The sequence below is a fragment of the Scardinius erythrophthalmus genome (genome assembly GCF_964197995.2).
Source record: "Scardinius erythrophthalmus genome assembly, chromosome: 3".
Classification (NCBI taxonomy): domain Eukaryota; kingdom Metazoa; phylum Chordata; class Actinopteri; order Cypriniformes; family Leuciscidae; genus Scardinius; species Scardinius erythrophthalmus.
Window position 1 is genome coordinate 46,770,767 of NC_138223.1, and position 23,585 is coordinate 46,794,351.

Genomic DNA, 23,585 nt, shown 5'->3' on the forward strand with positions numbered 1-23,585 from the left:
AATCACATCAACACATGTATTTAACAGCATCAACTTATAATTTAATGTGAATAATAGGCTTAAAATTCAGAGGTGTAAAGAGTACCTGAAAAGTAAAGGACCTGGAGTAAAGTAAACAGCAACAACGACTCCATTACAAGTCACCAATTCCAATACGACTCGAGTAAAAATCTTAGGCCTGGTTTCACAGACAGGGCTTAGATTAAGTCAGGATTAGGACATTTAAGTAGCTTTTATAAATGTACGTGCCTTAGGAAAAAAACATGATATGCATCTTGATACAAAACAATGGCACTGACATGTTTTAACATGCTTTCAGTTAAAACGGCTCAAACATGCATTTTAGTCTGGGACCATTAAACATGGTCTGTGAAACCAGAGATTATGGTATCTGATTTTAACAGTAATTAAGACTTTTTTTTTTTTTTTTTTTTACTCGTACTGAATGTGGCATTGCATGGCAGTGACATGAAACATGAAACAGTTGATTTCTGAGGAGAGCAATCACATGTTTATTCACTTAAAATAAAACTGAACACTTCAAAATTGCAATGAATCAAGATCGACACAACAGCCTCTTAAACATCTACAGACACTCGAGTCTCCGTTAAGATCAAGTGTTCAAAAAGAGCATAAGTAAACCAATATCCTTCAAAAAGTTCTCTTCAATATAATGGATAAATAAACTAATGTTAAGTAAAATTAAGTAGTCAAAGCCTACTTGCACTGGACATTCATGTCCTCATCTAATATATGAAACACCTGCTAATGCACTCGCACTCACGTAAAGTGGCCTTGCTGACAAGTGTTTGTGAACAAGGCTAAAACGCACAAAACATACTACCTTTAATTCCCTGTAGATGGAGATATCACTTCTTTTGTAGCTGCTGCAGAAAAAGTTAGGTGCCGTACAAAATTTAACAAGTAATCGCATTACTCATCACAAATGTATGTGAGTAAAGAGTACATTTACTTATTTAAAAATGTAGAGAGTAAAAGTCTTTGACTAAGTCAAACTACTAAGTAGCCAAAAATACACTTAAGTACAGTAACTAATTACATTTACACCACTGATTCAATTCAATATTTCTGACATTCGTTTCTCGCAGAACTAAAAGAGATTATAATCCCTGTCAGAAAAAAAACACAACATACAGGTATTAGTTGTTTTTAACTGTTAAAGAAACAGTTCACCCAAAAATAAAGATTCTGTCATCATTTACTCAAGTTGTTCCAACCCTGTAAGGGTTTCTTTCTGCTGTTGAACACAAAATAAGTTATTTTGAAGAATATGGGTAACCAGACTGTTGTTGGACCCCATTGACTTCCAGTATGAAAAAATAAAAAAATATACTATGGAAGTCAACGGGGCACATAAACTGTTTGGTTGCCCATATTCTTCATTTTTCTTCATTTAATAATCATAACGTGCTGATTTTCAGTCACAAGTGAGTTTCATCTCTTCTCTCAGGTGTTGGGCTGGTCGAGGAGAGTTGACCTTGATTACTGATAGAGGTCATCATCTCCATCATTTCTGAACTGACCCCCGGAGCCTTGGCCTGACCCTTGACCTCCACCTGACTGAGCCGCTGTAGGAAACCTGACGACGAGGCAAAGAATGAAAGACACAGATTATTTACATCACAAAACGAGGTATGATATGAGCTACCTTTGATTTCAATTCAATTCACATTTATTTGTATAGGGCTTTTCACAATACACATTGTGTCAAAGCAGCAGTTACAAAATCACCGTTAGCTAAAAATGTATTAATTTAAACAGTGTAATAATTTAAGGCAGAAACAATGAGCGTATTGAAGTAGTGAATTCTTGTTTGTTAACAAATGATTGACATTTAGAAACTGTTGCATTGGTGCATGTTGATTTGTGTGTTTGTGTGTTTGAGTACCTGAAGTTCCCAAATCCACGGCTCTGCTGAAGAGTTTGAGCAAACATCTCGTACTTGCGTATGTCGTTATCACTAACAGAGCGACGAGCAAATCTCATGGCTTCCTCAAAATGATCCTTCCTGATCTCAGGCACCGGGTCATAATCATCGTCCTGGAAACAGTCATGAAGATATAATGCACAGGTATAAATCACGTGTTTGTATATCACACTCTAAACACACAAAATGTGTAGTGAACAGGGATTAAAGTGAAAAAAATTCTTCTGACTGAAATTTTTTTTTTAGACCAAGTCATATTCCTTTAACTTTTTAAATAGTCGAGACCAATAGCGTTTTAAGGGGAGACGTTTTAAACCGCTTTAATATTGCCAGTAGGCGTATTTTAAAAGCTATACATATATATATATATATATATATATGCAAATTATAACACGTTTACACAAAATTTGTTAACACACAAGTAAGTTACTTTTCCCCTTTACTTAACATAAATTGTAAGAATATGACTAATAGTAAAGACTAGTACTAATAAATACAGTGCTATGCATAAGTTTAGACACCCATGCTAAAGTTGACTAAAAAGAGGAATAAAAAAATCATCTTTTGGAAACTGAACTTAAAGGTATAGCGGAGGATCTTTCCGAATTTTAGATAAGTCCCGCCCTCTCCACTTTTTGAAAAGTTTGATTGATTCACCAGAATGATTGACAATTAGGAGGACCAATAGTATAGGGTATCCACCCGGAAGTAAAAAGATCCTCCGCTATACCTTTAATGCCTTAATTTAAAAAATTAGGAAAAATCCAACCTTTAAGGACACCAATTTTCTTTGTGAATGAATAATGTATCGTAAATAAATAAATGTTCTTCCTTAAAATACAGGGTGCATAAGTTTGGACACCCCTATGTTAAATTCCCATAGAGGCAGGCAGATTTTTATTTTTAAGTATTTTTTTTATTTTTTTTTTAGGATACTATGAATCCTGATAAAGTCATGATTCGCCTCTCTTAACATAACATGCTCTAAACACGCACGCAGTGTGGAAAAGGAGGAGCGGAGGCGCGGGGAGCAAGGATGACAGCGCAAATTTGAACTATATCGATGTGATATGGTCTAATTCCATATCGCATTTAAAAAATATATCGATATATTTTTTATATCGATATCGCCCAGCTCTACCTGCATTATAAGTGTGTCACTGAAATATAGTTCTACCTCAGCGCTCAGCTGTAGCCTGACATGCACTTTCCGTGAGCGGTAATTGAAAACCCGGAGTGGACTATGAGCGAAGTGATTACAGAGTGCTTAGAGTGGAGAGAGGAACGTGCTTTTGCTCCACTCCAGGCTTTGATCACATCCCCCTCAGCAGGGTGAATACACCTCGTCTTTCCTTAATTTAAGACCTATTCAAACTAAAATTAAGATATTTATTACACTATTTGAGAAATGAAAGCCTATTTACGGCCTTAAAATTATGAAAAGTGAATTTAAGACTTTAAGGACAGACTGGAACCCGCAATGACGGAAATCCGTCATGGACTTGCTGCAATTAACGGAAATCCGTCGTAGCGACGGAGAACTTTAATCCCTGGTAGTGAAAATCCAGCTTTTAATGTTGTTTATATGTCTATGTGGTGTTTTTAATGTGCTTTAAGACAAACCATGTGTAAATTCATAAGTTGACACCATTGCTGAGTATTTTTTTCTCCTTAAAACTGCAGTGAAACAAAGACAGTCTCAAAAACACGCTTTGAAATCGCTGGTGTTTCTGACGTCACAAACTACCTTGTAACCAATCAGGGGTGCGTTTCCCGAAAGCATCGTTAGCCAACTATGGTCGCAAGTTCCCTCGTTACCAATAGAGTTCAATGGACATTGCGATGAACTTGCGACCATAGTTGGCTAACGATGCTTTCGGGAAACGCACCCCAGATCATCGTGTGATCGTCAACGAGTGGATCTCTGAGTGAGTGAGTGAGTGGAGGCAGGGCTCATTTGCATATTCATAGAACTGCGCATACTAAATGAGGCAAGGGTGTCGAGTTACATTCAAGATATTTTAAGGCTTGAATAATTTTTATTCACAGAAAAAAAACATTTAAATATGTCATTTTGGTGATCAAAGATGAGTTTTAAGGGATAAAATGATTGACTACAGAGGGATATTAATTAAGAGACATCAGACACAACGGAATGAGTCAGAATGGTCATTAGTTTGACATTTGATTAGTGAGGTTGACTAGTCTATCTATGTTTTTGTTTTTAGCAATAGTTGCTAACATAACTTGAGTAAGGAAAAAAAAAACTGTTTGTAAAGATTATTTTAATACAATATTTAAAATTAGTAATAAAATCTGACATCAGTGTTGCTTCTTCATCTTAAATTACTCACAAAAACAACGAGTAAACAAATAACAATATTCTTTTAACTAACAACAAATATTTCCATTCCAACAGTCGCCACATTCATTGTGTGTGTTCTTCTTTATGCATGTGTGTTTTTCATTGAGTTTTGCGTTGTTGTTGGCCGAGACCAGCTTATAAAACAGTCAGCTGTCCTTTAGGAAACCAGGACTTTACCACTCTCTCTAAATCCGTGTTCAGCACACACACACACGGCTGGATACAGTGTTTTTCTCAATCACACACACACACACACACTCACCATAGCAGTGTCTTTCCGCTCCTGGCGCTGTCTCTCCGCACGGATCTCTGCCTCGATGGCTTCTCTGATGGCCAGCTTACAGGCTCTCTGGCAGATCTCAGTCAGGTCCGCTCCCGAGAAGCCCTCCGTTATCCGGGACAGATACGCCAGGTCCACGTCCTGAGGAACACACCGTTAGAGTGTGTGCGTGTGTGTATGTGTGTGTGTGTGTGTGAGTGAGTGTGAGAATGACCTTAGCCACCGGAGACTTGCGGAGGTTTGCGCGTAGGATGGCGGAGCGAGAGCCCACGTCAGGGAGAGGGATGTAAATCAGCTGATCCAAGCGGCCGGGTCTCAGGATTGCAGGATCTATGATGTCAGGCCTGTAAGAGCAACAGACGGAATTTGACTCCCTTCCTCACTTGATCCACTTCTCAAGTGTTTTTTTTACCTGTTGGTGGCGCCGATGATAAAGACGTTCTTCTTGTCGCTCATCCCGTCCATTTCGGTCAGGATCTGGTTGATGACCCGGTCAGCCGCTCCTCCTGCGTCTCCAGCTCCCCCCCCTCGGGATTTAGCGATGGAGTCCAGCTCGTCGAAGAACAGGATACACGGGGCCGCCTGCCGGGCCTGTTACCACGGCAACACAAGCAGCATGCGACACAGTTTGAGTGAGAATGCAGTCTCTAGATCCTAAACGGAGTTCAGAACGCTTCGAGAGGAACATTAAGGTAACCGGTTAAAGCACGTTTGGCCACTCTGCAGTTATAGTGTAAAGAATGATGTGTCTGGATACCACTCAAAACTTTTTTTATTGAATTAACATGCTGTAAATGAGTGAGTTAGTGCATTATATACATTACGTTTGGGGTCAATTTAAGATTTCTTGTTTCTTGAGGCATTAAATTGATCAAAAGTGACAGTAAAGACATTTATAATGTTACAAAATGATAAAATGATTACTATATTTTATACTATATTACTATTATTACTATATTTTACACTATATTACTATTATTACTTTAAATTAAAATGATTATATTTCAAATAAATGCTTCTTTTAAACTTTCTCTTCAAAGAATCTTGAAAAAAACACTTCCACGCTTTCCAAACTTCATTAAACAACACAACCCTTTCAACGCTGATAATAATCAGAAATGTTTCTTGAGCATCAAATCATCATAGAGTGATTTCTGAAGGATCATGTGACACTGACGACTGGAGTAATGATGCTGAAAATACAGCTTTGTTCACAGGAATAAATTACACTTTACTATATATTCACATAGAAAATATTTTCAATTGTAATCATATTTCACAATATTACCACTAGCGACAGCCTGGTTGGTAATGAGACTCTTCTTTTAAAAACAAACATTATCACTGACCACAAACTTTTCACCGATAGTGTATGTATTCAGTTCTTCTCTTCAAGAATCACAAGTGGTTACGGAAAAGAGGAAACACATTTGAGAAGCATGATGATGTTAAAACCACATGTAAAACAGCAGGAGTTTGTTCACCTTATCAAACACATCTCTGACGTTTGCCTCTGATTCACCAAACCACATGGTGAGCAGTTCTGGGCCTGCAATCAATGCAAAATATGGAACAGATTACACACACACACACTCATCCTATGCTTTTTTATCTTCACTCTTCTCTCTCACACACACACACACGTACCTTTAATGGACACAAAGTTGGCCTGGCACTCGTTGGCAATGGCTTTAGCGAGTAGGGTTTTGCCACAACCCGGTGGACCGTAGAATAAAACCCCTCGGGATGGAGTCATTCCAAACTTCAGGAATTTATCAGGATACTCCACAGGATACTTTACACACACACACACGAGAGAGAGAGCGAGAGAGAGAGAGAGAGAGAGAGAGAGAGAGAGAGAGAGAGAGAGAGAGAGAGAGAGAGAGAGAGAGAGAGAGAGAGAGAGAGAGAGAGAGAGAGAGAGAGAGAGAGAGAGAGCGAGCGAGAGAGAGAGAGAGAGAGAGAGAGAGAGAGAGAGAGCGAGCAAGAGATTGTGAATGGCCACTTCACATAAAATGAACACTTGTCAAACGCCAAATGAGTAAAAATCGGTGTTGGTGAGTATGTGAAACGGTGTCAATGCTCAGTAACATTTTTATGAATTCTAACACTGAAAGATTGTGAGAACATGAACAAACATAAAAAACGCTCGGGTGCTGCATCATGATGGAAGTTCAAGCCTTGCCAATTTAAATATTTAAGCTTCAGACGACGGGAACTCAATTCATTACTTGCTTTGAGGGAAGTTTTTTGTGTGCAAACATCAGAAGTGCCTGTCCAGAAATACACGTCTCAGCTAGCCAATACTTAATTGAGCGCTTTTTCATATCTTGCTCTTGAACAGACATATTCAAACCAAATTATGTCAAAATGGCCGTCTTAGCAAGTGTCCATAGTCAGTTATGTCTCAACTGAGAGTAAACAGTTGAGAAACAAAATGCATGTGTAACAGTATATTGGATCCGTGCATTCGCTTCTGCTGCTGTCTGCATTTATAATGTTAATCAAACAACAAAAGACAAAGCACAATCACTCGTTGCTGAATTGACTGAATAAAACTTTTGTAACTTTAATAAGGATTCATCTATGTCTCATGACTGGTTACACACACCCAGTACATTTTCTTAAGCCAGTGTCAGGTGTGGCCTATTAGTGTGTGTGTGTGTGTGTGTGTGTGTGTGTGTGTGTGTGTGTGTGTGTGTGTGTGTGTGTGTGTGTGTGTGTGTGTGTGTGGTTTACCTGCACAAGCTCCTGTAACTCTCGCTTCACCTCATCGAGTCCTCCGATGTCCTCCCAGTTCACCTGAGGAACCTCCACTAAAGTCTCTCTCAGCGCAGACGGGTTACTCTGACTGAGAGCCCACTGGAAGAGACAACAGATGCTGCTCACTAATCAGATCTCTCTAATGCGTCAACTGTTGCCGGTAGACAAACAGAAAAAATAAATGGAAAGCAAATGAAAGCTTTTGCTTTAGACACATGATTTATTATGAGGGAAAAAGACCCCAGTAATCTCAAACGATGAGTTCCGGAAGAGATAAATAAGTGTATTTACAGTTTGGAGTATGACAATAAACCCAGAAAAAACATGTACAACATTAAACCCACAGTACATCTACGAAGTGGCATGACAATTTAAATAAATATGAGATGGGAGGAAAAATAGTTTAAATGCTTTTGCGTTCGCTTGCAGAACTTTTGCCCTGGAGAAGCTTTTCATTTGCTCGCAAAAGCACTGAAATATAGTTTTTCCTTCCATCTCATATTATTTTCATCACAAAAGTTTTGTGAGAGAACGGAAAGGCATTGAAATACAAATCATCCTCCCATCCGTTTTTTTACCATGTCCCTTTAGTGGCTTCCTACTACATCTCTCCCTCAAGTAAATTCACTAATTTTTCTCATTTTGTCTGTTTTTATTTCTCCCATCTGATAAAAGTAGATAAATAAAGGCATCATCAAGATCTCTGTTATGTCTGTGGATCAATGAAGGAGCACCATCTGAGTAAGAGATTGGTCGTCTGGCTCCGAGTGTGTGAGCGCTGAAGCTGACCTTGAAGTCATCCATGGTGACGGCCAGTGAGTTGAGGAGCTCTGCATCGATGCTGTCGTCCTCCAGGTCGATTAAGGTCATCTTTTTGCGGATGGCCTGCAGCGCTGCCTCTGAACACAGAGCGGCCATATCTGCTCCCACATGCCCGTGTGTTTCAGCCGCAATCTGGCATACACAGAGACAGACATGAAATATCTAGATATTAATTACACCAGGGGTTCATCGCGCCTCCCCACTCTGCACAGTTTGTACGTCTCTCTTATCTAACACCTGATCATGATCTCGCGCGCGTCCCGATTGACAGGGTCCCTATGCAGTGTTCACTAATCCCTAAACACGGGATATCCATTGAAGTTCACTTAAAGTCCCCCTGTGGTCAATCATTTATCCCTTAAAACTCATCTTTGATCACCAAAATAACATATTTAAAAGTCAAGCCTTAAAATAGCTTGAATGTAACTCGACAACCTTGCCTCATTTAGTATGTGCGGTTCTATGAATATGCAAATGAGCCCCACCTCCACTCACTCACTCCAGCTCAGAGTTCCACTCGTTGACGATCACACGATGATCTGATTGGTTACAAGGTAGTTTGTGACGTCAGAAACACCAGCGATTTCAAACCGTGTTTTTGAGACTGATGTTTTAAGGAGAAAATACTCAGACTTATGAATTTACACATGGTTTGTCTTAAAGCATATTGAAAACACCTCATAGACATATAAACAACATTAAAAGCTGGACTTTCACCACAGGGGGACTTTAACAATCTCCCTTAACTCAAGTCGCGCACATTAGAGGAGTTTAAGGTGGCATTATATGCTTCTGTAAATAAATCTAATATAAATTACCATGCTTTCATTTAATATACATGTGTATATTTGGTTATATTAAAAATGTCTTTTTGTCTTATTCAACCTGTAGTCATCACTGACTTGTAACTGTCATGTCTCACACACTTTACTCGCACGAACAGCCACATAAACACACCTGTTTCAGATTAGATACTTAAGATGGTGGAATACCCTTGGAAGTGCACTAACGGTTGAAACTAACACACCCCTCAACTGAGCATGACCGATAAGAGAGACAGAGCGGGGAGGTGAAGGACTGGGAAAACCCCTGAATTAGACCTCCATCACTCTCTGGTTCTCACCCGCTCCAGGTCCACATCTTCCCCTAGTTTCATGTTCTTGGTGTGAATCTGTAAAATCTCCAGCCTGCCGGTGGAATCAGGGATGCCAATGTCAATCTCTCGATCGAAACGACCTGCAGAGAGGAGACACACCAACACTTACAGCTGACCTTTCTTTAGAGAGTGCGTTTTGGGCCATTCATTTGTATATTCAAAACAGTCAAACCAACATTTATTCAGACACCTTCAACATTTCTCACATTATCACAGTTTATTCGCTATAGTTTAGAAACTGGTAATAAAATATGAGTTATTAAATCAGTTGATATTTCACTGGTTTTGTCCGTCCTTCTGTTAGACTTTCTCATAAATTAATTATGTTGAATATCTGTCAGCTGTTAAATTTAACTACACAATCAACCAATCACCAAGCAATGCTTCATTTAGTTCAGTCTGTGTGTAAAAATGTCACATTTGCAATTAAAGAAAAAATACTTGAGCAAAACATGATATAATTTATCATTTTTACTGGTAGTCTAAGAAGTTTTTGGTATAATATGACACAGTTTACTTTATTTTGCTCTCCTCACTTTACAACGTGCAACAAATCTTTATAGCCTTCACAATACGGACTTCTGTGTAAATGTCACACTGATTCTACCCCGTGTTTTTCCCCAGACACGGACTGGGAGCGCAGGCAGCTGTGGCTGTAGATTTAGCTCTGTTTAAAAGCCTACTTGCAAGTCTTGCTTCTTTGGGATATATATATATATATATATAAGTATTTTGTGATGTAATAAGGAAAATGTTTCTAAAATGTTAGCATTTTTAGTGCATTTTAGCCTAATTCATTATCTGTATGAATAGACAAAGAAAACGACAAAAAGTGCTCACTTGATAAATGAACCATAGTGTCCTGCAACCACTAGTAAAAAAATATCAAAAATGATATCTGAATAAGGTTTGGTTTGACTGTATGTGTGTGTGTGTTCGCACCGAAGCGGCGTAGAGCGGGATCCACACTGTTGGGTCTGTTGGTGGCCGCCATCACCACCACATGAACGCGCTGCTTCAGGCCGTCCATCAGCGTGAGCAGCTGAGACACGATCCTGCGCTCCACCTCGCCGTGAGTCTGCACACATCAGCCATTACACCTCTGACACACAGCAGACTGTCCAGAGTCACATCACACACACACCTCTCCTCACCTTCTCGCGCTTCGGAGCGATCGCATCCAGCTCGTCGATGAAGATGATCGCAGGGGCGTTCTTCTCCGCCTCCTCGAAAGCTTTCCTCAGGTTGCTCTCAGACTCCCCTGCGAGTTTGCTCATGATTTCAGGACCTGGGGAACATTATTCATAACATTATATATTTCTCTATATATGTAAGTTTATGTTGCATGAGTGAATATATCTGCGATATATTACACATGCACTACCATATCTGATCACATATACATCTATATATTATGAAGTGTGTTACTGAATATAAAATTACATACATTATGATATATTAGTAAATAAATTCTCACATCGGCAATTTCTTATGTATTATTCAGCATATTGTATTATATTAATACAATATATTATTCTGTATATTTTCAAATATACTGTTAAACCATTTAATATATTGATCATTCATTATATGGGAAATATTTATTTTCATAAGGGTAAAGCCTTGGAAAATGGAAATGCATCATCAAAATGTTATTGATACAATATTTGGCTCTAGTTGTTTTGTCCACAAAATCATTTGTCACAAGGATGAAGGTAAATACATTTCTGTCATGACAACTCTGAGTGTTTGATATGACAATGTTAACTCTTTCCCCGCCAGAGTTTCCTTTAAATATTGAATATTTAGTTTTTCTGACCATGCAATATATCAAAAGAAAGAACACTGGCCTCTTCTTTTAAACAAAGACAAAGTTTGATTCTAGCTTCATGCATTCTTTTTTTTTTTTCAACACTTGAATGTGGGCGTTTCGTAAAAAAAAGCTAAATTTCGAACAAAAGCTGATAATTAAAAAAAAATTAAAAATGTAAGACTACAGCATGCATAAGTAATGCTTTTATGGCTGGTTTCTGCTCCTTTTTTGCCTGTGTTTTGATCCAGAGATTCGATAGTCTTTCAGAAGTTGCGTAATAGCGCCCCCTACCGTATAACAGTGAAAACACTGCTGTCATTATTCAGCTCAAGTCAGTTCAGTGTTGATTCAGTTCAGTTCAATAACTGTAATGTTCTTAGGAGATTATTAAATGAGTTCAATTCAGATGTTCAGATGTTTACTGGCACTGTTGTCTTCAGCTGAATTGCTCATAGCTGAAATTAACTCATTTCATAATTTCCTAAGACATTACAAAAAAGGAGCAGAAACCAGTGATAAAAGCATTGCTTATGCATGTTGTCGTCTTTGAAAAAAAAAAGATTTTCTCAGTTTTTTGTTCAAAATGTTGCTTTTTTTTAATTTATGAAACGCCCACATCCAAGTGTTGAACAAAAAAAAGGAATGCATGAAGCTAAAATAAAACTTTTTGTTGTTTAAAAGAAGAGGCTCTGTTCTTTCTTTTGATAAACTGCACGTTCAGATATTCATACAACAAAACACTGTCCAAGTTTTGTTCTCATCCAATGACGTCAGTGCAGTCAGTTTGATAATATAAGTGTCTTTTAGCGCTCTCAGTGCCAGACTGTGTGTTTGTACCATTGATGAGAAAGAAGAACGCTCCCGTCTCATTGGCTACAGCTCGAGCCACCAGTGTCTTCCCCGTCCCGGGAGGACCGTACAGCAGGATCCCCCTCGGAGGCTGAGGAACCACAGCGAGGGATTCTCTTTATTTAGAAGCGGACATGATGTCTAGATGAGTGTTATATAGTGTGATGCTTGCCTTCACTCCGATGGCTTTGAACAGGCCCGGGTGTCTGAGAGGAAGCTCCACCATCTCTTTAATCTGGGCCAGCTGTTTCCGACAGCCCCCGATGTCATCGTACCCGATGTCATTCAGACTCTCCTCCTCATCCTGACACCGGCGACATATCACATGATCACGTTGTGTAGCGCTACAATGGAGAAAGCGTACAGGTGTGATGACCTCACACTCACCTCTCGTTTGATTGGTTCTCCCTCGCAGTGGACGATGGTATCCGGGGCAACGATGCAGTGAGGGGCGGGGTCTGTCTCCACCACTTTAAACTCCACTGCTCTCATGCCTCCTCTCACCAGGAAAATATCGCCTGCAGAAAGAGTCAAAATACACTAAATCATGTTCAGTTCTGGTGCATAATGGGAAATGTTGTGTAGACCAGCGGGTGTGTAGTAATCTAGTCCATCTCTGTTGCATTGTTGTTATTGTTAACACAAATAAAACTATTACAAAAAAAATTATTAATTGAAATAAAGCTGTAGTAAAAAAAAAAAAAGGTTTACCTGGAGGCTAATCAAAATAAAATTAGTTGAAGTACTAAAACTGAAAAAAAAGAAAACAAAAAAAGAGAAAAAGAAATAATAAAAGAAAATGGCATAATAATCTGTTGCATTGTTATTTTTAACAGAACTGAAAGTATTGAAAATCATGTTTTATTAATTGAAATAAAGCTGTAGTAGAATAAACTATAAATATCAGATGAAAAACCTTAAAGGAAAAAAAAAACTAAAATGAGAAAGGGTTTCTTGGCAGCTAATCAAAATAAAATAAGCTGAAGTAATAAAACTGAAATAAAAATCACTTCAAAATAAAAAGAAATAAATGGATTTTTTTTTTTTAATGGCATAAAATTACAAACTAAAATTAAAATGAAAAATAAAAGCCAATAAAAAGTATTAACAAATACTAGAATAGAATAAAAATATTAGTAAAGTAATAATTGGCAGGTTAATTGGCCAACAATTTGAGATTATTAGCAGTGATTAAAAGTTTGATTGATTGAGTTTCTCAATAAGTCGACGGTGATGGATGCGATTAATTATGCGTCTCTCCAAACCTTTCTGGTAATTAGTGTGCAAAATAATGATGTTGCAAACATATTACAAAACCCTGGCTTATCGTCCAATCCTGTTGCATAGTTGATGTTATTGTTAACAAAACTAAAACTATTAAACATACTTTTTTATTAATTGAAACAAAGTAGTAAAATAAAATATAAATATCAGATGAAAAACTTTAAAAGAAAACAAACGGAAATAAGAAAGGTTTCCTTGGCAGCTAATCAAAATAAAATAAGTTGAAGTACTAAAACGGAATTAAAAAAAAATACCATCATAAAAATAAATTAAAAAATGCCATAAAATTACAAACTAATAATAAAATTAAAACTAAAAATATAAAAAAATAATAGTAAAATAATAATTGGCAGATTAATTGGACAATATTTTGAGAATATTGGCATTGATTGAAAGTTTGTTTGATTGAAATTCCTCAATTTGGCAGTGATGGAAAATACATAAAAATAAATATATGAAAATAAAAAAAAATTACATAACATTACAAACTAAAATTAAAAGCTAATCAAAGCATTAACAAATACTAGAATAGTTTAAAAATATTAGTCAAATAATAATCGGCAGATTAATTGGCCAATATTTAAAAATGATTGGCATTGAGTTCCTCAATAATCCTCAATACTGCAGATAGTGATGGATGCGATTAGTCATGCGTCTTTCCAAACCTTTCTGGTAATTAACGTGCAAAATAAAGATGTTGCAAACATATTACAAAACCCTGGCTTATCGTCTAATCCCTTCCTAAACCTGCTTCTTATCCAAACCCCAGCTGTTCAAATGTCAATCTAAAGCTCAAAGCAGATTCAGAACAAACACTCATTATCAAACCTGAACCCGTGTGCAGAACCGACTGACTGAGTGTGTGTGAGTGTGTGTGTGTACCTTTGTGGACCGGTCGGTAGGCCTCCAGAAAATACGGCTTCAGGAAAACATCGAACAGGTTTCCCGTCAGCCCCTCGATAGTGTCGTCAATGGGAAGAACGTGGATGCGCTTCCCATATTTCACATCTGGACAGGCGTGGATACTACACACACACACACACACACACACACACACGTATGAGTACCACTGTAGATTTGGCTTTAACACTGAGAAACAGTTTGAAATGAATGTGTGTAATGGTGTTGCTGGGAAATGCAGGACCAGCAGTAAAGCCTGATGTCGTCATGATGTCACCTGATGACATCACCGAGACGCACGCGCAGGTTGTTGCGTGTGACCCTGTTCATGCGCACGCGCTCGTTGCCGCACGTCTCGTCAGTGAGAACGATGCAGACCGTCTGTCTCCGTTTCCGACCGCGCAGCACCACGGTGTCTCCTCGAAACATCTGCAGCTCCTCCATCTTAACCTGTGACACACACACACACACACACACACTATTACAAATAAACAGGGCTTGACATTAACACCCACCAGTTGGATTTGACGCAGTCACTCCTACTAGCCACTTTGGTGGGTTGAATTTTAGAAATAATATACTTTTTCAATTGGTTTCTTTGAAAAAGGAAATGTAGAGTTGTCAAAAATATAGATTTTTCGATACATATCTGATATTCACCAATACTCATTTTCCACAGATCAGATACATGATACCAGCTGCTCTTTCTCTCTCATCTCTCCGACAGCGAGTCAGCATTTATCTACTGTTGTGCGACACACAAACTCCCTCGCTTCATTTGCTCTGGATGAATAATGTTGTTGTTACAGGCCTTGAATTTTGGCATGGGATTGTGCGTATGGCACATAATTTTGCTCTCACACCCAAAGTACAGTACATAAAGCCTCCTCTCAGAACTAAATAGAGTTATTTTTCGCTGCTTATTGTGATTAAACAGTCAAATACACACAAAATAATGTCAAAATGGCAGTCTTGTTTTAGGTGAATGTAAACAGTGGAGAAAGAAACACGCGTGTATCAGTATAATGGATCCGTGCGTCAGGTCTTAAAGTGACAGCAGCCTAATTATGCCTAATATATAATAAAAATATCTATTTGGATGCTAAAATCACAGAGTTAAGAAGGCGCATCTAAACAAGAGGGAGGTCTGGCACTCCCAGACTTTCGTCTTTATTACTGGGCTTCTCACATCAGACACATTTCAATGTGGATTGATGATCATAGTGTTCCTCCAGATTGGCTCCAAATAATTTGTGATCAGTGTTATCCCTACAATCCGGGAGCGTTGATTCTCTCTCCTGTAACTCTGAATCATTCCATCTTTAATAGTAATATCATAATTGGGAATATATGTCGGATCTGGAAACATTTCAAGATAAAGTCCCTTTCATTTCTAACTCCTATGACTAAGAATCCATCATTTACACCATCGAGATTAGATGGGACCTTTATGCAATGGGAAGGATTGGGTATATGTAGGAGATCTTTTCTTTGATGGGGTTCTGGCATCCTTTAGTCAATATATGCTTATAACTATATGCGTGCTCATTCACCTTCATTGGATGTTACATCACCCTCAATTATTGATAAATGTCTTGATCAGTGTAAAGGAAGTAAAAAGGCATTGTCGATTATGTATAACTTGCTGCAATCCTTTAATTCTCCCTCTACAAGATTTCTTAAGGAGGACTGGGAGAAAGAAAAGGAAACTAGGTAGAAGAGCTTAAAAGATATTAATGAACATCATATCAGTTCCAGACACTGCCTTAATCAGTTTAAGGTCATTCAGACTGCGTTACTCAAAGAAGAAGTGTTTCGCCTCTTTGTGACAAATGTAGTTGAGTGGATGCTGATTTGTCCCATAGTTTTGTTTTTTGCTCCAAGATACAGAGTTATCGGAATGGAATTTTTGACGTGCTTTCAGGAATGTTTAGCGTGCAAATCATCATTCTGGGACTTTCTGAACATCCATCGTCAGAGCACAGCACGAACTGCTTGCATCTAGTTTAATTACGGCCAAGAAGTTACTCCTGTTGTTCTGGAAGAAAAAGGAGGCTCCAGCTCTTCTGCCAAGTTTAAGTGTGAGCACTTAACCTCATAAAAAAAAAATATATATATATATATAAATATATATTCTTTCCTTTTCCTTTAATCCTCCCTTATCGGGCTTAAAAACTTCGTATTTTGAGCACTTCTTGCGTTGTTTTTGCCTCTTCACGGTGACTCGCTTAATTTAGTCCTAAACTGTAAGTCGCTTTGGACAAAAGCGTCTGCTAAATGACTAAATGTGAATGTGTAAATGTCCTACTGTCAAGTTATGGCTTGGAGAGATGTCTTCTACTTTACATTCGGAACAAATTAGAGACTGTTTGAAGGGAGAATTTGAGCAGTTTGACTCAATCTGGCTCCCTTTTAGCTGTTATCTTGATGGAAACCAAGTGGATTAATACACGATTTTGTTAATGTAACGTTTTAACATTCCTTCATCATGCCTTTTCAAGTCAATGTAAACAGGGCGGTATGGGATGGTTTGTTTATATTTTTGTTTTTAATAATTATTATTATGTATTATTGGTAAAGAGACATCTGTAAGATTGTAAATTCATCTTTAAAATAAATAAATAAATGTCTTCCAATAAAACTTACTTGACCAAAAAAAAAAAAATCTATCTGGCATGCCATGGTAACCCCATTTTCCCCATGGTATCGAAGTCAAAATTATGGCTTGTAACTTTGAAAACCACTTGCCACAGCGACTGCTGAGCAAAACAGTTAATGTCAAGCCCTGAAAATAAAGGTTCTTTATTGGCATCTGGAAACTTTCCATTGCACAAAAGTTCACATGAAGAAAGCAATGGTTCTTATATAAGAACTGTTCACTGAAAGGTACTTTGGCTAACCGAAAACGGTTCTTCTATAGCATTGCTGTATGAAAAGAGAAAGAACTTTTAACCTTATTTAAGAGTGCAGGAATATACATGGAGATGTTTGGGAAACCAGTTTGAAACAATTTATCTTTGTGCTATAACGCACTCACACACAACCATAGACACATTACCTGTGACAAGCACACAATACTGTTGTCCTCATTGGTGGCTTCATCCACGACCAGTCGATTCGGCCGAATCTTCTGCTTCAGAATAGCAGTGGAGTAATCCTCCGACTTTGGACTGTTCAACACACACACACACACACACACACAATCCAATTTTCCACAACATTAATAATATACAGGGAAGTACATGCATGACTCTTTACGAAAGCCAAGTCAGCACATGTGTAAAAGCTCACCGCTGCTGTTTCTCTGAATCTTTCTTCAGAATCAGCCATATTGAAAATCATGGCATATTAATATTACAGTAGACTGCACAATAATATTACACTTAATATATTTATTTATATATATATATATAAATAAAACTGAGAAAAATGCAGTATACTGGTCCACAAGGTTCAAGCCATTTTATAACCGAGTTTTAATGAGAATGAAACATGAAAACAGTTCTTGATCACACTAATGTGAACACAAACACACACACACACACAAACACACACTGCTGTCTGTCTCCTGTTTCTTCATGTGACACTGGTCTGTTTTTAGAGCAAAGTTATGTCTACAGCCAAGATCAAACTACCAAAACAAACACACACACGCACACGCACACACACATTACTTTTCACGATCAAACCTCATGAATCAGCAGAAAAATATCCTTATAAACACTATAACACTCTACAACGATCTGAAATATTTAACTAAAGATCGTGTTTTAGACGAATGTTAGCTACACAGTCTAAACACACACACACACACAAACACACTCCCGCACCCAAAGCTCAGCGTGTACACTCACTCTGAGGCTCCAGCGGCGGGCATGGCGGAGGAAGAGAGCCTGTTCTGGGGTCGAGACCAACACAAACCAGCCTATCCTTATCCCAGAGGTCAGGAGTCCCGCTCGGGTGGGCAGTCCTCAGTTCAGTGCAATGCTCTCGCTGACCGCAGACTCCATGCCGACGAGATGTGTGTGTGTGTGTGTGTGGCACGTCTGAAACCCATCCCCTCGCGTATAAATCATATTCTGTGCACGTTACATGCACATGGACACAAAACACTGAGGAATTGTCAAACTATTTCAAAGTTTTCCTTTGTTTTTCAATGTGTTTGCCCACTTTCCCTCCCAGCTCATTCCAGACATTCCTCTCTCCTTCATCCAACAAACACACACACACACAGATTCATAAACACTAGTCATATGGAATGTTCTTTTTAATGCCTGTAATCGAAAAGCTTTCAGTTTTCTCATTACAAAGCGAGAAGACACACAGAAACAACTGCTGTTCAGTTCAGCCTGAGACTGAAGCTCCTCTGAAACTGAACATTGAAGTGTTAACGTTGGAGAAGAGCGCAATGAAGAAACACTTGGATATTCAATGACTTGCACAACGACTGGACACTACCAGCATCTACATTCATCGAGGCGGGCGCTGGTCTAATGTTCACTTGTTTGGCTGACGGTACACATATGTAATAATAACCCTGATGACATTTACAATCGGGTCCCAGCCTGAACCGTTTTACTTCTATGCTGGCAAACCCTTGAATATTAGATCTCAGCGGCTGTAGCTTCTCGTCTAGATGTGTTTATTACGCTCGCTAAGACCGGAGGACATTTCTAATATCGTCAAGGGTTTGTTGACTTCTACTTCATTATTAAGAGGTTCATCATGGAGGTTTGATCAACATTGCAATGAGTTCCAGCTTTGTGTGTGGTCTTAAAGGGACAGTACACCCAAAAATGAACATTTTGTCATCCTTTACTAAAGTTGTTCCAAACCTGTGAGTTTCTTCTTCTGTCGAACACAAAAGAAGATATTTTGAAGAGTAACTAAACAGTTTTTTCTTCATACTATGGAAGTCAATGGCTAGCATCAACTGTTCGATTACCCATATTCTTCAAAACATCTTCTTTTGTGTCCGACAGAAGAAAGAATTCATACAGGTTTGAAACAACTTTTTGGTGTACTGTCCCTTTAAGAGCAACATTAGACCATAAACCTCGCGCATTTCAGGCATAAACGTCATAAAAACAAAGATATTATTTTGTAAACAAACATACAAAGAAATAAATAAATTGACAGTTTGAGGAACTCGAGGTGCTACAACTGTCAGGCAAAACCAAGGTTCCTGTAATCTGAACTCAGATTGAGCTATTGCACAGAGCAAACTCATTCAGCCTCGAGTGACAGTCCCGTTCACACGTGTGATGGTCCATCCGGATACGTGCAATCAAGTGTACCGATGCAAAAGTCACTGGAGCTAATGTTAGCAATTCAACGTGTCCCGTTTCCACATCCAAGTTAGTTTGTTAAATGGACCCTTCCATTATTATTTGATTGTTTTACACAAGTAGAGTTCTCAGTTCCCACAATATTTAACAACAGTGATATCTGATGGGCTGAGATATACTTTACAGACTGCGAAGTTCAAGAGCTGCATGGCTTCGGACACATTCTGCAACTGCTGGTGAAGGAATATCTTCATTGCTTCGCAACTTGGACTTCACCTCAAAAAATGATTGATATTTACAAAAGTTATACGCAGTCTTCACCAATGGTGATATTCCACAATGATACGGCTGGCGAATCCCAGGTTAAAGGAGTCAAAGTCACTTGCAGGCTTTAAAGGGAAATCCTCTGTGAGATGCGTTCACTTGATTGTGTGATAAACGCACATGACGATGCGAGAGCTCCAAATGGAACACTGGATGTTCTAAGTTCCGTTTTAGAACGTCAGGGAAAAAGAACGCAGTCCATCGCTGAAGGAAGACGAGGGAATCCGTGTCATTGCAAAAGAGTTATTAAGTCAAGAACAAACATCCAGTCAGAATTGATGTCTCTCAAACTGTAACCAGACAGTGTTTTTTTTATTACATTGGAGGAAATGTTTAACAAAAAGTGAATGTGTGCTGTGGAAAACATCCAGCCTGTTTGGTTTCACTGGCAATATTGAAACCAATGAGGACACTGAGAAAAGATGTTCTGCCCTCTAGTGGACTGAAGAAGATCCGCAGAAAAAACTCCACTTGATGGAATGAATTCAGGGTCAAAGGTCACGAACAGTGGTCTCCACAGAGCCAAAAAATGGGTGATGCTTCTTAAAAAAGAAACTCTTTTTAATCGTCTTTGTCCCAAAATCTCTCTATGCTTCATTTTCTGTTTAGTTTCAATGGCAGTTTAAAAAAAAAAATATACATTTGTATGTGACACTACGTGTGTGAGGGAAGCGAGAAATGTTTCCTGTTCGGGACGTCCTGAACATGTTTTAATGAACACGTGGGTTCTGGGACTAGTATTGTTTGGTAAAAGTACATGCGAGTAGCTTTGTCCTGTACAATCGCTTCATATATGACGCGCGCGCGTGTGTGTGTATCAGCAGAAACCTTGGTCTTCTTGGAAGTGTGTCCTCTGCAGGACCTTGACGTGTCTCTCGTAGATCTTGAGGGCGGGGCCGAGTCTGATTGACAGGCCCGTCAGCACATCATTCCTCTGCATCAGAAGAAGGGACTTCCCATCAATCTCCTGCCAGAAACACACATTCAGTTACGGGTGTAACGATACACTCGTGTCTCCATTCCATACAAATACTAGCGCAATATTTTACACCAAAATAAAGAAGGGAGTTTTTTTATTTATTTTTTTTATTAAAAATGACATTCCCCAATTGCATAATTCAACTCTGAATCAACATGCACCAATGCTACAGTTTCTAAATGTCAATCATTTGTTAAACAAGTATTCATTACTTCAATACTCTCATTGTTTCTGCCTTAAATTATTACATTGTTTAAATTAATACATTTTTAGCTATCTGTGATTTTGTATATGTACATTTCTGAAATACATAATTCAGTTTCCTCTGATAACAGACTCATGTATTTTCTGTAAAGCTGCTTTGAAATGATGTGTATTGTGAAAAGCGCTATACAAATAAATGTGAACTGAATTGAATTATTATACATTATATCCAACATTATATATATTAGTGTAATGTAGTGATGTCAGTGAAACATTCGTTGGATCTCTTACACAGATAATATGAGAATAAAGCATCTAAAACGCTTTGAATAATCATTCTATGCACTTTAGATGATCAATGCAATCAATCACAGTTCTAATGGCAAGAAAGCATGTCGTAAGGCCTATTCAGGACATAAAACATAAATGTGCTTGATGACACTGTGATGAAACGGTGATTTATGATCTATGATGGTCCTATGAACCCGGGAACACGTGGGCAGTCGCATGATTGTCTGCTGTCAATAAAATGTCATATGCTTGGAATAATAACAATAAATTCATTTTTAACTTGATAATAGTAAAATAATGTCCTATTTATGATTTAATTGTTTAAATCTCCGGTTTATAAATAGGAAGCTGGACACGCTATATTTGAATTTTTTTTTTTTTTTGTCTTGCATTTTATCTCAAAATGATGGATGTCTTTTAAAAATATGGAAATTAGTGGAAATAAGTTTTTTTTTTTTTTACATGAGGTAAACATAAAGCTGGTTGTTTTTTATAGATTATTTTTTATTATTATTATATTTATATTATTATTATATAATTATATTTTTAAAGTATACAATTGTATATAGCTAACACACATTTTAAAATTGTATTGCATATATTTCTGCCAAAATAAAGGCCCATTTCAAATTTCAAAACCCTGTCTCCTTTTTGTTCCTAAAGTGAAAGTCCAGCTTTTAATGTTGTTTATGTGTCTATGTGGTGTTTTTAATGTGCTTTAAGACAAACCATGTGTAAATTCATAAGTCGACACCATCGCTGAGTATTTTCTCTTTAAAACTGCAGTGAACCAAAGACAGTCTCAAAAACACGCTTTGAAATCGCTGGTGTTTCTGACGTCACAAACTACCCTGTAACCAATCAGATCAACGTGTGATCGTCAACGAGTGGAACTCTGAGCTGAGTGAGTGAGTGGAGGCGGGGCTCATTTGCATATTCATAGAACCGCGTATAATACGTTTGCAGTGTACAATACGGTGCTCGGCAGTGGACAAAAATGATTTAAACAGTGAATTTTACATTGATCTCGGAGATGTGGATTCGGACGGCAATTAAATCACCACACGACCTTGGAGTTCGTCAGAAAGCGGTAGGTAATTTTACTCGTGTGGAGGGAGAAAAACACTGACATTCTGGATGGAGCAATAAAATCACAGACTAACTTCGACCCCATGAGAAACAATTACGGATAGGGCTCAAATGACTATCCTCAAACTGTAAATGGTTAGTTCACCCATAAATGTAAATTCTGCATTTACTCATCCCTCATCATTAACATCCGTGTTTACTTCAGTGTGAGCGTCGTGTGAATCACATAAAGCCACCGTGTTTCCTCAGAAGACTTGGATTTGGTTTGGTTATTTTTATGATGCCTTTATGACATTTCTTGGATCTTTTTAAGTTTTAGAGGAATGGCCTTTAATGGAGGGACAGAAAATACAGTTGGAAAATAATCTTACAGGTTTGAAAAGACATGAGGGTGCGAATTTTGGGTGAATTATACCTTATAAATACAGTAAACTGAGTCTTGGATAAAACTAGCTCTACACTGCAAATCATACCGTTTACATCAATTAAACATAGTGTCGCATTTGTGTATCTGGATATAAGGATGTATCGTTTCTAGAGACGTATGAGTGACCGCCTCAAGGTTAATGTAGTTGAGCGCACCTGCGTCCTGAAGGCGAGCGCCTGCTCCGGAAACCCGGCGGCCGTGAAGTAACTCGCCACGTCTGCGACGCTCCAGTCCACCGGCCTCAAGCCACCGGCCTCCAGCTTCACAAAACCAGCTCTGAGACACACACACACACACACACACACACACACACACACACACACACACACACACACACACACACACACACACACACACACACACACAACACCACATTCATATTAACACATCAATATCACACACAGCGAACATATAAACACATGGGTAACACTTTACAATAAGGTTCATCATTAGTTTAACATTAGTTAACTACATTAGTTAACATGAACTAAGAATGAACTGCATGTATACAGCATTTATTAATCTTAGTTAATATTAGTTTCAAAATTCACTAATACATTATTAAAATAAAAGGTTGTATTTAACTAATGTTAACTAATGAACCTCATTGTACAGTGTCACCACCACATGTCTGCTGAAGAGAACTGAATATCATAACTCAGTGATAGCATTATGATTCACTTCTGGAGATTATGCTGGTGTTTTACAGAGACTCTTCTTCTTCTTCTCCTTCCCCCAAACAAAGGCTTTCCTCTACACTCTTCCCTCACTGTCTCTCAGTGTTTTCTGTGTGACACTCACAT

The 23,585-nt window shown here is 38.2% G+C and overlaps 2 protein-coding genes across 2 annotated transcripts in view; both read right to left on the reverse strand.

The window, feature by feature from the left end:
• Positions 1 to 488: 488 nt before the first annotated feature.
• On the reverse strand, positions 489 to 18,195 carry LOC308688316 (transitional endoplasmic reticulum ATPase). The gene is made up of 19 exons (XM_081361295.1): positions 18,035 to 18,195; positions 17,239 to 17,350; positions 14,458 to 14,630; positions 14,163 to 14,305; positions 12,384 to 12,514; positions 12,169 to 12,300; positions 11,985 to 12,087; positions 10,489 to 10,622; positions 10,277 to 10,412; positions 9,302 to 9,414; positions 8,146 to 8,310; positions 7,333 to 7,455; positions 6,241 to 6,388; positions 6,078 to 6,142; positions 5,006 to 5,184; positions 4,808 to 4,937; positions 4,576 to 4,734; positions 1,910 to 2,061; positions 489 to 1,600 (listed from the first exon to the last, which is right to left on the reverse strand). Exons 1-19 carry the CDS (start codon positions 18,055 to 18,057, stop codon positions 1,504 to 1,506), a joined length of 2,418 nt encoding a protein of 805 aa, XP_081217421.1. The 5' UTR covers positions 18,058 to 18,195; the 3' UTR covers positions 489 to 1,503.
• A 235-nt stretch (positions 18,196 to 18,430) lies between these two features.
• samd1b (sterile alpha motif domain containing 1b) overlaps positions 18,431 to 23,585 on the reverse strand; it is a 17,258-nt gene continuing 12,103 nt past the window's right edge. The window contains exons 5-7 of the mRNA XM_081362088.1: positions 23,584 to 23,585; positions 22,938 to 23,058; positions 18,431 to 20,759 (exon numbers count right to left, since the gene is read on the reverse strand). The exon at positions 23,584 to 23,585 is cut by the window's right edge and continues 89 nt beyond it. Of these exons, the coding sequence (XP_081218214.1) occupies positions 20,610 to 20,759; positions 22,938 to 23,058; positions 23,584 to 23,585 (273 nt within the window). The 3' untranslated portion in view covers positions 18,431 to 20,609. The remainder of the gene's footprint in view (positions 20,760 to 22,937; positions 23,059 to 23,583) is intronic.